Consider the following 14554-nt stretch of genomic DNA (forward strand, 5'->3'; position numbering starts at 1 on the left):
GGTACTCAGTACCTAGATCTGTAAATCGAATAATGTCAGGCTCCCAGAAGCTCTCTGCTCTTCCTTCCTATTCACTATTCCTCAGGGTAGCCACTGCTCTGACATCCAACAGTATACATCACTTTAGATTGTTTGAATTTTATGTAAAATAAGCGATGAAGCATAAACTTTTTTTGTATTTGGCTTTTGTCATTTCTTATGTTGTTTGTGAATTTACTGCTGGGTGTTGTTATTGATCATTCGTTTGCATTGCTGTGAAGGATTCTATCATGTGAATATAAAACAATTACTTTAATCGTTCCACCGTTAGTTGACGGGTGGGTTGTTTTCAGTTTGGGACTGTTAGGAATAGTGCTGCTATGTAAATTGAGGACATGTTTTGATGAGGCACGTACTAACTTCTGCTGGCTATGTATGTAATAACAGAATTGTTGGGTGACAGATTTACATCTTTACCTTTTAGAGACAGTGCCAAAGAGGTTTGGAAAATGTTTGGCCCAGTTTCCACACTCACCAGCAGTGTAGGAGAGTCTTGGTTTACCCACATCGTTGTCAACACTTCCAATTTTTAATTTTCATTTTTATTTTGGACTTCTGATTGGTATGTGATGGTATCAAGTAGTGATTTTATTTCCTTCACTGTTATGGAAGTTGAGCATATTTTCACATATTTATTTCTCTTTACTGAGAAACCTCTTTTTGAAATGTATGTTTTAGCTTAGTTTATCCATTTTTTTCTATTGTGTTGCCTTTTTCTTATTGATTTGTAGTAGTTCTATATATCTGCTGAACATGATGCCGTTCTTTTTTTTTTTTTTTTATAAATCACATTAAAATCTTTTTTTTAATTAATTTATTTATTTATGGCTGTGTTGGGTCTTCGTTTCTGTGCGAGGGCTTTCTCCAGTTGCGGCAAGTGGGGGCCACTCCTCATCGCGGTGTGCGGGCCTCTCACTATCGCGGCCTCTCTCGCTGCGGAGCACAGCCTCCAGACACGCAGGCTCAGCAGTTGTGGCTCATGGGCCCAGTTGCTCCGCGGTATGTGGGATCTTCCCAGACCAGGGCTCGAACCCGTGTCCCCTGCATTGGCAGGCAGACTCTCACCCACTGCGCCACCAGGGAAGCCCCATGATGCCGTTCTTGATTTCCTTTATCTCATGTTCTCTCTGTCTTCCTGTGTGCATGTGTGTGTGTGTGTGTGTGTGCCAATGAGGAGAAAGCCTTAATTTTAACGTAACTTAATATTTGCTCCTTTATAATGTTTATTATTCTGTTTAAGAAATATTTCCCGGGGGCTTCCCTGGTGGCACAGTGGTTGAGAATCTGCCTGCTAATGCAGGGGACGCGGGTTCGAGCCCTGGTCTGGGAAGATCCCACATGCCACGGAGCAACTGGGCCCGTGAGCCACAACTACTGAGCCTGCGCGTCTGGAGCCTGTGCTCTGCAACGAGAGAGGCCGCGATAGTGAGAGGCCCGCACACCGCGATGAAGAGTGGCCCCCGCTTCCCGCAACTAGAGAAAGCCCTCACACAGAAATGAAGACCCAACACAGCCAAAAATAAATAAATAAATAAATAAAATTTAAAAAAATATATTTCCCCATTCCAAGACTACAGAGATGTTTGCCTTTGTTTTAAAATTTTTATTTAGTTTTAAAATTTAGATCAGCAATCCGTCCAGAATTGTTGTATGTGTGGACAGTGAATCATACATTCTTCTGATAAGCCAGCAAATTTCAGTTCATTCAGAATATGTGACATTATTCTTTCATTTGCTCTCACCTCTCACTGCTCACCCAGGTTAATGTCACCTCGCCCACAAAGTCTCCTGATAAATCTGTCTCTTTCTTACTTGTCCAGTCTTTTAACAATCGCACAGCACCACACAACCAAGGTCAGTCTTGGTATCAGAAATCTTCAATGAATCTTTTTACTCACTTTTTCCCAAAAGTTGAAGGGGAAGGTGCACCTTATCGGGAGACAGTTCTCCATGAGCCTCTTGATTTCTTTTTTTTTTTTTCATGTCTTATATCAGCTTCTGTTCTGGACTATTTTGAAAGGGTTTTTGTATAACAGCCTTGTAAGATAGCAGTAGTGTCTGTCTTGGGGGCAAGGGCAGATTCATTACCTAACTAATATAATAAAGAGAATGCCTTCCTCACAGGCAAAGGTTGGCTGGTGTACTTATAATCCACATTAAAAGATGAGGATTTCTTAAGCATAATGTTCTCCATCTGTGACACGAAACCCCACTTTGTGTGCGGCGTCCACTGGGACCTCTTTGCATGGCCCCCATGGGGCTTGTGGGAGCAGTGGGAACAGGTGTGACCTTGAAGCTCTTGCTGCCTGTTGTGCCACAAATAATAATACTCTGTCTCAGTCCCAGGTGTCTCACGTCTTGTGCCAGCATCTGTGAAACTGGCAAGTAACTTGGTTTGCAAATGGGGTAAAATCTTACACCCTTTACATTTCTTGAAAGTCTTGGCAATGAGGATGGGGTAGTGACTGAGCCATACAACGAACAGCCTTAGTGCATTATCACAATTGCAGAGGGAAGCTAAATCGATGAGGTAGTTGGGGGTCTATCTCAGTCTGTTTGGGCTGCTATAAAAAAAAGTCCACAGACTGGGTGGCTCATAAACATCAATTTATATCTCCTAGAGGCTGGAAGTCTGAGATGAAGGTGCCAGCATGGTCAGGTGAGGGCCCTCTTCTGGGTTGCAGACTTCTTGTTGTATCTTCACAAGGCAAAAGGGGGCAAGGCTCTCTCAGGCCTCTTTTGAAAGGTCATTATAATCCCATTCATGAGGGCTCTGCCCTCAATGACCTAATCACCTGGCAAAAGCTTCACCTCCTAATACCATCACCTTGGGGGTTAGGTTTCAATATTTGAATTTTGAGTGCACACAAGCAGACCACAGCAGGATCCTTTGGAAAAATTCAACATTCTACATCAGAATATATCAGGAATTGTGTTACATGCTTGTGTTTCCCTATCCCACAGGGGCCAGAGGTAAGTATTCCAGTAAGGGTGAGATGCTGGTAGACAAGTGTTAGTGAGACAAACTACCTTTTTACTTGTCACCACAGGTAACAGAGGGTGGGTAAGGATTTCAATCAAGTGCCACTAACCTCTGATGTACAAAGTTTTCATTATATAAATGATATTCTCTTTGTTGGCAAGTGAGAGGCCCCAGTCTCCACAGCCCTGTCTAACTTGTCATCACATCTCTGCCAGTTGGGGCAGCTGATATAACCTGACCAAATTCAAGTCCTGTTTTCCAGCGAAAGTTTAATGGGACTCAGTGGGACTCATTACAATGCTCAATCCTTCCAGCAGTGAAGGAAAAACTGTTGTCTTTGACTCCCCATTATCCAAAGGAGGCTCGGCCCTTACTAGACTCCTGGGACATGGGAGACAGTGTCCTGATGATTTTGTCAGTTAGAGCCTCTGGCAAAGGGATGCAGCCTCCACCTAAAAGTCCCCATTGCTTTATGAACTCAGGGCCACTCTGACACTACTAACAGGTGCACTGCTTTTAAAAAGTAGTAATTAGCTTGCTAGTAAATGCGCCTCAAAACTGAAGCCTGATATGTAGAAGCCTTGTGACTCTCTGGCTTGATATTCCAAATCTGGGGATGAATCAACTTGGACTCCACTACCAGCAAGGTAGGAAGGGCCCCCAAAGTCCTGCATCTCATGCAAAGCACTTATTCAAGAATGAACCCAGACTGGCTCCAGCAACATCCTGGCTTTACAGGAATAAGTGGTACCTCTCCCTTTGGGGGAAATTTTAAGCTCTACACTGTACCCAAAGCCACTGGCACTACCAACCCTCAGTCCTCTGAGACTTCCCTAAATGCGTGGTCTGACTATACGGATGGTTTAAGTAAGCTGAAACCTAAAGGTGTCCTCTGGGCCACTGTGGGTGGTTAGTCTTAGTGCCAGCTCTGCAAGAATAGAAAGCAGATGTGATTGTTCTCATCACTGGCCGGAGACCTGGACTGCTGCCACTGTGTCCAAGGGGCACACAGGTGTTTAGTGTGCCACTTGGACATCCCTCTTTTAGGATGTGAACTGTGGAAACAAACAAATTGCAGTGCTGAGAGAATTGTCTGGGGCACTCATTTAGATGCTCACGGTCAGGGCCTGTTCTTTGAAGTCTGACCAGAATCAAGCTGCTGACTGCATCTGTCCAATGCAGAGACTATCTCTGCAAGGCACACTTGGGACGTTTTTTTTTTTGGTGGGGGGGGGGCTTTACTGAGGTATAAGTGACAAATAAAATTCTAAGGTATTTAAAGTGCATCTTTAGCTAAGGAACCTGTAGTCTCAGTGGGCTGGCAGGGTTGGGTTGGGGGAAAGATCCTGGGAAAAAGGAGGGCAAGGATTGAAATAGGCAACATCTCCCCCCCACCCCCCGCCCCCTTTTATAGGGAGTAGTTTCCTAACTGGAGTGGGTAAGGGGTCTTTGGAAAAGATGCCTGGACCTGTCCTGGAGTCCTAGCTCAGCTGTTCCCTTTAAGTGACACGATAAGGGGGAAGGTGCATCCCAGGCCTCCCCATCCCCCAACTCTGTTAGCGTGGTTCTAAAATTGCGGGTGAGGGGCTGTGTTGAGGCAAGGAACAGAGATTCGTCAGCCCCAACCCTGCTCTCACGCTGTGGACGGTCACAGCCCCAGCCAAGGGATAGGAATTCTGAGAGAGCGAGCGAGATTTGATTATGTGGCTCTGGGGCTTGAGGACCAAGCCTAAAGAGAAGAAGGGAAGGGGAGATATTTACGTAGAGATCGGACAATTTAATAGGAACTGCTCTCCAAATAGAACGTACGGTTTGGGCAAAGACTTGTTGGCATGAAAAAGCATGATGTGCTCAGGTAGCTAATTTTCCAGAACCGCTGAAGAATAAAAAGGGGAGGTGGGAGACGTGCGTTCGGTAAGCAGATCCACATACCAGCCTGAGGGGCGTGAGTTTTATCCAGAGAGTAAGGCAAGTCGCCACCCTTCTCTGGGCCTCGGCATAATAAGGCAGAAATGAAAGACTCACTCTCTCCTCCTCCCGCACAAAGGCTCTGGGAGTCCGCCCGCCAGCCGGAGGGGCCATTGCCTCCCAAGCCGAAACCTGCAGACTGTTCTGGTTTCCCCCCCCCCCCCATGACGTCACGCACTCCTAGCAACGCACTCGCAGAAGCTTTCTCCGGGACTCGGAAAACGGGCTTCGCCACCTCCCAATCCTGCCCCTCATTGGCTAGAAACAACTGCTCGTCTAGGCCGTTGTTAGCGGCGACGTAGGCGGGCACAATCTTTGTCGCTAAGATACTGCGTATACTTCCGTTTCCTCTTCCCCCTCTTCTAGGCTCTGGCAAACTTAAGGTCGTCTCTTCGGCCAATGGCAAATAGGCGGTAGGCGGGACTTCATTTGTTCGGACCAAAGAAACGCAGGCTTGGCCCGGTCATTGGGCAATGACTGTGGGGCAGCCCCTGTAAAGTGGCTCGGGCGTCCCCACGCCCTCTTTTCCTCCTCCCAGCCCAGCCTCTGCCTACTCCCGTTTTAGTAAGGCGCTGGCCGCAGTCTGACAGGAACAGGACGGAGCCAAGATGGCGGCGGCCGACGGCGACGATTCGCTCTACCCCATCGCGGTGCTCATAGACGAGCTCCGCAACGAGGATGTTCAGGTCCTGAGGCAACGGGGGACTTGGGGAAGACGGGAAGGGGGGCCTGGGAGCACGGGCGTCCCTCGGGGAGAGGGTTCAGTGTTCGCTGAGAGTGGCGGAAGGGGGCGGCGGCCAATCAGCGTTCCGCTCTCATCTTTTTCGGTCCCTGGACTCAATGAGACGGCGCCCAGGATTGGGTGTCGGCCCAGCGGCGGGCGGGAGCGAGGGCGAGCTTGGAGGGTCCCGGGCCTGCCAAGTGCGCGCGGCGGCCCCGGGCCTTGGGGGCCGCGGCCCAGGAGGGGCTCGGACGACTGGGTCGGGGAGAGGCGAGGGGAGGGCTCGGTGATTGGCGGCGGCCCTTGAATGGCCCCTTGGGGATGGGGTGGGCGCGTGACTTGTTCCGAGTTGGGGAGGGGCCGCCTGGTTGATGGGGACCCGGGTAGGTTTTCTCCCTGCTGGGGCTCAGCGCTGTGGGGTAAGCCCTCCAAATGGGGACTGAGATGTGAAAGCTGACTTTCTAATTCCTGCTCTCCCACCCGCCTCCACTTGTGCTGTAGATCCCGGAAGGGGAGAGGGAGGCGAAAAGCCCATTCCTAAGGGGGGCAACTAGCTAAATTCAGCAGCAAATTACGAGGTGGAAAGTCGCCCCCCTTCGGGGAGCCTCCCGTTGCCTGGGGGGTGGGCAGTGTACTAAACGGGCTAACATTTCTGGTGAGGGGGAGAGGGGGCTCAGGGCCCTGAGGCCAGCCGGCGAGGGATTGAGAAGAGCTAGGGTTCTAGGGTTTGCCCATCCCAGCCCCGCCTCTCACCCGCCGAGTGACCTTGTGCCGATTACCTCACGGATCTGGGCCTCTGTTTTCCGTAGACTGTGGTCTAATAATAATTCCGGCCTCATTGAGTGGTTCTGAGGGACTGAACGAGTTAATAATACGAGTCACGTAGAATGGCGCCTGGTCTGTTGTAAGGGTCCAATAAGTGCGAGCTGTAATTATGGGGAGTGATGACTGAAGAGTTCGGACATGTGGGCCTCAATTTCCCCGTTTATAAAGTTGAGCGGGTTGCACTGGCCCAGCCTCCGAGGTTCCGGCTCTGTGACTCTAGTTCAGTAGTCAGACAGGCAGAGGGTGTGCGCTTGGCTCTTGCACTTCTTGCTGATTGACATGGGTAAGTTAATCTTTCCAAGCCTCGGTTTCTTCTCTCAGATAGAGGTGATTGTCTGACTCATAGGGCTGTTGTAGGAATTCGTTTGTTCAGTAGACACCTGCCACATATCACCTGTGGTGCTGAGGATGTGATTGATGGTGATGCCAGTTGTTACACAAGAGACAGATGTGAAACGGAACCGAATACATTATTCACACGTATGAGACGTGGTGGGCAGGAAACAGCAGAATGTTGTGATAATGAGTCAGTAAAAATTATTGGGCCTTTGCTCTGTGTTGGGCACTGTTCTAGGCACAGGTGTACAACAGGGAAAAAGTCAGACAAAATCTGGCCTTGTGGAGCTTACCTTGTAGAGAGGGGAAAAAGACAATAAACAAGGGCTTCCCTGGTGGCGCAGTGGTTGAGAATCTGCCTGCTAATGCATGGGACACGGGTTCGAGCCCTGGTCTGAGAAGATCCCACATGCCGCGGAGCAGCTGGGCCCGTGAGCCACAACTGCTGAGTCTGCGCGTCTGGAGCCTGTGCTCCGCAACAAGAGAGGCCGCGATAGTGAGAGGCCCGCGCACCACGATGAAAAGTGTCCCCCACTCGCCGCAACTAGAGAAAGCCCTTGCACGAAACGAAGACCCAACGCAGGTAAAAATAAATAAATAAATAAATAAAGTAGCTATTAATTTAAAAAAAAAGGCAATAAGACAATACGGAAAATACGTATTATGTTAGATGGGGATAAGTACTATGGAAAAAATAAAGGAAGTGGGTGGAGAACGCGGCTTCAGAGGGGTCATTGAAAGCCTTGCTGAGAAGGTGGTGTCTGAGCAAAGATGCGAAGGGGGCAGGGGAAGGAGCCTTGAGGCTCTCTGGGCAGAGTACCCAGCAAGCACGGAGTGGGGTGGGGAGGATTCATCTTAAGAAGGTCAGTCAGGGAAAACTCCTATGAGGATGCAGCGTTTAAGACAAGACGAGAAGAAGGAGTCAGCTCCCAAAAGAAGATGGGGAAGAGCCTTCCCGGAAGAGAGAGGAGACAAATAATGCCACTAGCTCTCAACCCAGGGTGATTTTTGCCCACGAGGGGACATTGGCAACGTCTGGAGACATTTTTGCTTGTCACAAGTGGGCAAGTGCTCCTGGCGTCTAGTGGATAGAGGTCAGGGATCTGCTAAACGTACAGTGCATAGGACCGCCTCCACAGCAAGGGATCATCCAGCCAAAATGTCCATCGTGATGAGATTGCGAGAAGCCCTCTCTGGGAAATCCTGAGGTAAATGTAGTGGTTTAAAAGAACACAAATTTATTATCTCACAGTTCTGGAGGTCAGTAGTCTGACACGGGTCTCACTGGGCTAAAATCACAGTGTTGGCAGGATTATAGTCCTTTCTGGAGGCTCTAGAGGAGAATCCGTGTCTTTACCATTTTCCAGGTTCTGGAGGCTGCCCGCATTTCTTGGCTTGTGGCCCCTTTGTCCATCTCTAAAGCCAGCAGCGTTGTGTCTCTGTGACCGTTCTACTGTAGTCACATCTCCTCCTGACCAGCCGGGAGAGGGTCTCTGATTTTAAGGATCCACGTGATGAGAGTGGGCCCACCTGAGTAATCCAGGATACTCTCTCCATCTCAAGGTCCTTAACCTTGATCACACCTGCCAAGTCCCTGTTGCCATGTAAAGTGACATACAGCTTCTAGGGCTCAGGATATGGACATCTTTGGGAGGCCATTATTCTGCATACCATAGTCGCTGGGTTGGAAGGTCGAGATTGAGAGGGAAAGTGGTAGGAGTTAGAGGATGGTGGTGAAGTGCCTTTTTTTTTTTTTTAACATTTTCAAGTAATTTAATTTTTCTTTTTGTTTATTTGTTACTTTTATTGTATTGAAGTCTGAAGGGGAATTATTTATTCAGGAAATACGTAAGGAGTGCCAGGCGCGTGCTGGCGCCCTGAGATGGGAGCATGCTCAGTGCGTTCGAGAACAACAAGGCGGCATGGTGGCTGCAGCTCAGTGACTGGCAGAGCGGTGGCAGGTGAGGACTAATCCAGGGCTAGGTCAGGTGAGGCCTGTGGACCGGCAGGGCAGAGACTCTGCTGAGGCGGGGGAGCCAGTTCAAGGCTTCGCGTAGAGAAATGACACGCTCTGACTTCTGGCCGCCGAGTAGGGGCCGGGCAGGAGCAGACAGACTTACCAGGATGCCGTTGCAGAGCAGCCAGGACCAGCGCTGGCAGGCAGGTAGGGGGAAGGGGTGGGACTGGAGGTATCTTGAAAAGGAGGGTTGTTGAGATTTGCTGATGGATTGGATGCGCTGTGGTGAGTGACGTGGAAGGAGGAGGAGTCAGGGATGACGGAGGTTTGAATCCCATCTCGACCAGTTTGCTCCCTTTGTGCCCTGCACCAGTGCCTTCCCCTTTTTTGGGTCCAGATTCCTCATCTGTAAGGAATAATGATGAGGAAGCAGCATCTACCTGGTTGGGAAGTTGCAGCGGAATTGGCACGTTAAGTGGCTGCCTCAGAGAAGGCGTTCAGTAAGTGATGACCTTGTTCAGTTGTCATGGTAGCTTGTGGTCTTATACTTGGGAAAGTGAGCTGCAAAGAGATCGCCTCCCCAGCCAGTAAGAGGCAGTGGCTGGATTGCATTATCTCAGGGGTGTTTGGGGCACCATGTTTCTTAAAATGTGGTCCACTGGTTGAGAGGCCAGGTTTCTGTGTTACTAATACTGTCTCTGCCTCAGTTTTCTCATCTGTAAAAGGGAATAGGGAATTCCCTGGTGGTCCAGTGGTTGGGACTCGGCACTTTCACTGCCGTGGGCCCGGGGTTCAGTCCCTACTTGGGGAACCAGGATCCCTCAAGCTGCGCGGCTTGGCAAAAAAAAAAAAAAAAGAAGAGGAAAAAAATGGGAATAATTTTTAATTTAGCAGTTCAGAGGGGTGTTGCAAGGATTAAATAGGTTAGTACATGGAAAACGCTTAGAACAGTGCTGGATGTATTTTAAGTTTTCATTAAATGTCTGCCGGTGGTGGTGGTGAAATAACGAGGGCCTCAGTTGTCCGAGGTGAGGTGCAGCATTTTAAAAACTATTCTTCTAACGGTTACTCTAGAGCAGCGGTTCTTACCAGGGGACAGATGTCTGGGGATGTTTTTGGTCGTCACGACTGGCGGGGGCAGTGCTGCAGGCAGCTAACGGGGGAGAGACCAGCGATGGTGCCCGACGTCCTGCACCGCCCGGGCCCCTCCCCGCCGCAGGGGACGGCCCCGCCCCAGAGGGCAGTGGTGCCAGGGCTGAGAAACCCTGCTGTATGCCAGCCTGCTAAAAGACATCTGAGATAGGTGCTACTTTTCTTTCCAGTAAATGTGTTTTGATTGTCAAATTTCAAACAACAGAGAAAATAGTACCAAATCCAGATTCAGCAGTTTTTTAAAAGTTTTACCACATTTTTTCACCGGTTCCTCATCCTTCTCACCACCCCCCCCACCCTGTTTTTTTTTTTTTTGACTATTTTAAAAATAAATCCCAGGCCCCAGATATTTTCTCCTACATATTTCGTTATGTACCTATAAAACAACAGACATTTAATAACCACAATGCCGTTATCATAGCGAACAAAGTTTTTGTTTTGTTTTTTTATCATAGCTAACAAAGTTTTTACAGTGATTCTTTGGTATCATCTAGTAGTCGGTTCATAATCAGATTTCTCTGATTGTTCCAGAAGTGTTCTTTTACAGTTAGCTTGTTTAAATCAGATTCTGAATGTGACTATGAATCTTCAGTCTGAAATTCTTCCCATTTTTTTTACGTAAGGCTACTCAGTCATTGTCACACCACCCAGTAAATACTGAAACTAGGACTTAGCCAAGGGCACTGGGTTTCAGGGCAGCACTCTTCACCACCGAGCTGGGGCCCTGTGGGGACAGCGTGTAGGCCCAGAGGAGACACAGAGGAGACAGTGCCCTGGGTGGACGCAGTCCAGGATTTCAGATCCTGGACTGGCCACTTTACGAGTTACTCAACTCTTCTGGGCCTTGATTTTCTTGTTATATGAGGAAAAGGGGGGAAGACCCACCTGGCAGGGCTGTTGTGAGGATTAAATGAGATTAACTGTAAAGACAGCAGGTACTCACCACGGTCAAAGACATCGCGGCAGCATATGCCCCTGCGTCCTCATCTTAGAAACATGACAGCACGGCCTCCGACTTCTTTTCAGGGAGTACATGGGGATTTGAAGCAGAACTTAGGAATAAGGCTGCCCTCTGAGAGTTTAAAAAAGAGAAGTTGGTGTAGGGTGATGGTGAAGAACATGGGTTCAAGTTCCAGGCTCTGCCATGCCTTCACTGGGGGACCTGCATTTTTAAAAACTTGAAAAATATTTATATTTTTGCTTTTTGATGTGCCCAGCCCAGTACTAGGTTCAGGAGTCACCAGTTGCTAATAGTCTTGTCCCTTCCTCATCCCAGAGACAAGTCACCTTCCAAATGGGGGCACAGGCACATCCATAAATAATTATAACACCAGGCAAACTGCTAGGGAAGTATTTGTTTGTGCCGCAGTTTCCAGGGAGGTGGTGAGATTACTTTTTCTGTTTCAATTTACCTTTTTCTTTCCCCTGCTCAAGAAGTACAAATACGTGAGAAATAACGATGAGAATAACGGTTAACACTTGGGTGCTTGCTACGTGCCAGGCTCTGTCTCTGTGTCTTCCTTATTTGATTATCCCAGCAATCTTGTGAGGCAGGCATTGTTGTAATAACCATCTTACAGTGAGGAAACTCAAGCTTTGAGGGGCCTGGGATTTATCTGGAGACCCTTAGCTGATTGGTGAAGCCAGAGTACCTGCTCATTCGTTACTTTAAAAAAAAAAAAAAAAAAAAAAGCGCTCCAGAAATAGAGATTATGGTGCCCATTTCACTCTTGGGTGATGCAGAACTTTTCACACCCATCTACCCACACATACCCACACACATTATGTTCATTTAAAAACATGATTCTTCATGGAATGAGGTGGAAGGATGTTTAGGACTTTTTTTTTTTTTTTTTGGCTCTGTTGGGTCTTCATTGCTGCGTGCAGGCTTTCTCTAATTGCGGCCAGCGGGGGCTACTCTTTGTTGTGGTGCATGGGCTTCTCATTGCGGAGCGCGGGCTCTTAGAGTGCAGGCTCAGTAGTTGTGGCGCACGGGCTTAGTTGCTCCGTGGCATGTGGGATCTTCCCGGACCAGGGATCGAACCCGTGTCCTTTGCATTGGCAGGCGGATTCTTAACCACAGTGCCACCAGGGAAGTCCCGGATGTTTAGGACTTGCTAGGAGGTGAAGAGGCACGTGTGTCGCTCACTGAGCATTTCCCCGGGCTGAGGCTCACTGTTAAAGCACCCACGTTGCAGACCCCTCCACACTGCTCATTATCAGCCACCAGCTCTACCGAACAGTAACAGTTTGGAGCATATTCCTCCAGATTCTTTTGGACTCTTCCTCTTTGCCAGGCGCTGTCCTGGGATTTTGGGGCACAGAGTGCAGAAGACAGAGTCCCTGCCCTTGTGAAGCCCACGTTTAGTGGGGAAGGAGAAACAGTGAACAAAGAAGAACAGTTGACCCTTGAACAACACGGATTTAAACTGTGCAGGTCCACTTAGGCGGATTGTTTGCAGTAGTAAATACTACAGTGCTACATGATCTGCAGTTGGTTGAATCCACAGATGTGAAACTTCAGATACGGAGGGACCACTATAAGTTATACTCAGGTTTTCAACTGGTGGGAGGTTTTCGACTGCACCCCTCACCCCCATGTTGTCCAAGGACCAGCTGCATATGTCGGAAGTGATGAGTTAAGATGTGTAGAGAGTGACGGGGGCGTGCTGGTTTACCCAGGGTGGTCATTGGTGAGGATTAAGCGGGGGCCTGAATGCAGTGAGAGGGGCCCTGGGCTGTCTGGGGGGAAGGGTGTCTCAGGCTGAGGAAGCAGCAATTCAGCAAGTGTGAAGACCTGGGCTGACAGTACGTTTGCATTTAAGTTACTGTCAAGGGAACCACTGTGACAGGAACCCAGGGAGCAAGAAGAGGGCATGGGGAGTGAGAGTGGATCTGCGCACAGGGACCCCGTCATGTTGGGCCTTGTAGTCCATAGGAGGGCCTTCGGGTTTTACTCAGCTTGTGGAGGGAAGATGTACTACCTGTGGGCTCGTACTGTACGTGGTCATGTCAGGGAAGCTCCACGGATTGAACGTGACGTGGGTTTTAAAAAGTGAGTAGTTTTTCTGTGTGGATGTAGTGGTGGGAAGGGAGATTTTATTTATTATTTATTATGTCTCGTGTACTAGCCTGAGGGCTGCTGGGGACGCAGGCAGCCCCAGCCCATGGTGATAAGCGTGGCCATGGAACCATAGATGAGCATTGTGGTAGGTCTTGGTGGGGACATGCTTGGGGACAGTGCACAGTGCATTCTTATGGCTACAACGTGATGAAAGGACAGTAAAGGTTTCTTATTGATTTTAATAGCTGCTCTCTCAAGAACGTTCCAGAGAACTCAACCAACAGTCATTTAAATAAGGGTTCACTTTGTCCTCATATAACAAGTTCAGCAGCTCAAGGATATCACAGAATTGGGTCAGAGTGTGCAGTTCTTTTGACCTGCTTCGTGTGGTCACGAGATTGCTGCATCATCTGCTGTCTTTACGTCCTCGCGGAAGCACCCTGAAAGCAGGGGCCAGCCGCGACAAGGAGGTGGTTCTTGTACTCCTCCCTTTGGTCAAAGAGGAAAATCTTTCCTGGAAGCTCCTTGGCCAGTTTGTCCTTATGTCTCTGTGTCCAGAACTAGGTCATTGACTGGGTTAGTTGGGATTAAGGTTGGCTGTAAATAATAGGAAAATTCTATAAATATATGAGACTTAAATGAGCTTGAAGTTTATTTCTGACTCACAATCGAAAAGTCTGGTGGCAGTCCAAGCTGGTGTAACACTCTAGGTGTTAGGGTCCCAGGCTCTTACACATTGTTCTCTGTTTGGCCTCCATCCTGCCCTCCCCATTCTCAGGTTACCTCAAAGCCCCAAGATGGCTGCTGAAGCCCCAGCCATCATAGCCCCATTCTAAACAGGAAGGAAGGATGAAGGATGTGACCCCATCTTCCCATAAGGACACTTCTAGAAATCACACACACCACTCCCACTTGGATTTCACTGGCCAGACATTAGTCTCATGGTCATATCCAAATGCACAGGTGATTCGGAAATACCTTTACCGGGGGTTCATGTGCACAGATGAAAATCAGAGGTTATGAGCAGGAGTATAGCCCAGTGCAGGAGCTCTTAACCTGGGGCCCATCTGGCATTCAGGGCAGGTCCATGAATTTGGATGAGAAAAATAACATCTTTATTTTCACCAATCCCTAACTCAAATTTAACTTCTCTTCTATTATGAATTACATTTATACATAATAGCACACTATAGCGTATTATAAATAGTGGCAGCAAAACCTATGACTCCGTCCCCGGTGGTAACGATGACTCTTCAGAGCTCATTTCAGCTGTTGCAAATGCTGCTAGTGCCGTTTCTGCTCACCTCTGTTTCAAAGTTGTGGTCATTTAAAAACCTGCTGAGGGGTTCATAGTGCACCCCCCAGCTGAAAGACACCAGAAAACAGAAATACGAATTGATAGTGTTGGCTCAGAGCCAAGTGGCTGGGGTTCAAATCTTGCCACCGGAGAGCTGTGTGAGGTTTTGTTTTCTCTGCCACAAAGTGGGTGATCCTGTGGTTACCTCACAG

The 14554-nt window shown here is 48.6% G+C and overlaps 1 protein-coding gene across 2 annotated transcripts in view; it reads left to right on the forward strand.

Moving 5' to 3' along the window:
• Positions 1-5506: 5506 nt before the first annotated feature.
• PPP2R1A (protein phosphatase 2 scaffold subunit Aalpha) overlaps positions 5507-14554 on the forward strand; it is a 32644-nt gene continuing 23596 nt past the window's right edge. Inside the window, exon 1 of one of the 2 annotated variants that reach the window (XM_068527930.1) lies at positions 5507-5676. In XM_068527930.1, coding sequence (XP_068384031.1) covers positions 5599-5676 — 78 coding nt within the window. In that variant the 5' untranslated portion in view covers positions 5507-5598. Of the gene's footprint in view, positions 5677-7318; positions 7456-14554 lie in introns of those variants that run through there. The other variant, XM_068527929.1, reaches the window with a different exon arrangement.

Source organism: Eschrichtius robustus, chromosome 19 (assembly GCF_028021215.1).
Source record: "Eschrichtius robustus isolate mEscRob2 chromosome 19, mEscRob2.pri, whole genome shotgun sequence".
Taxonomy (NCBI): Eukaryota; Metazoa; Chordata; class Mammalia; order Artiodactyla; family Eschrichtiidae; genus Eschrichtius; species Eschrichtius robustus.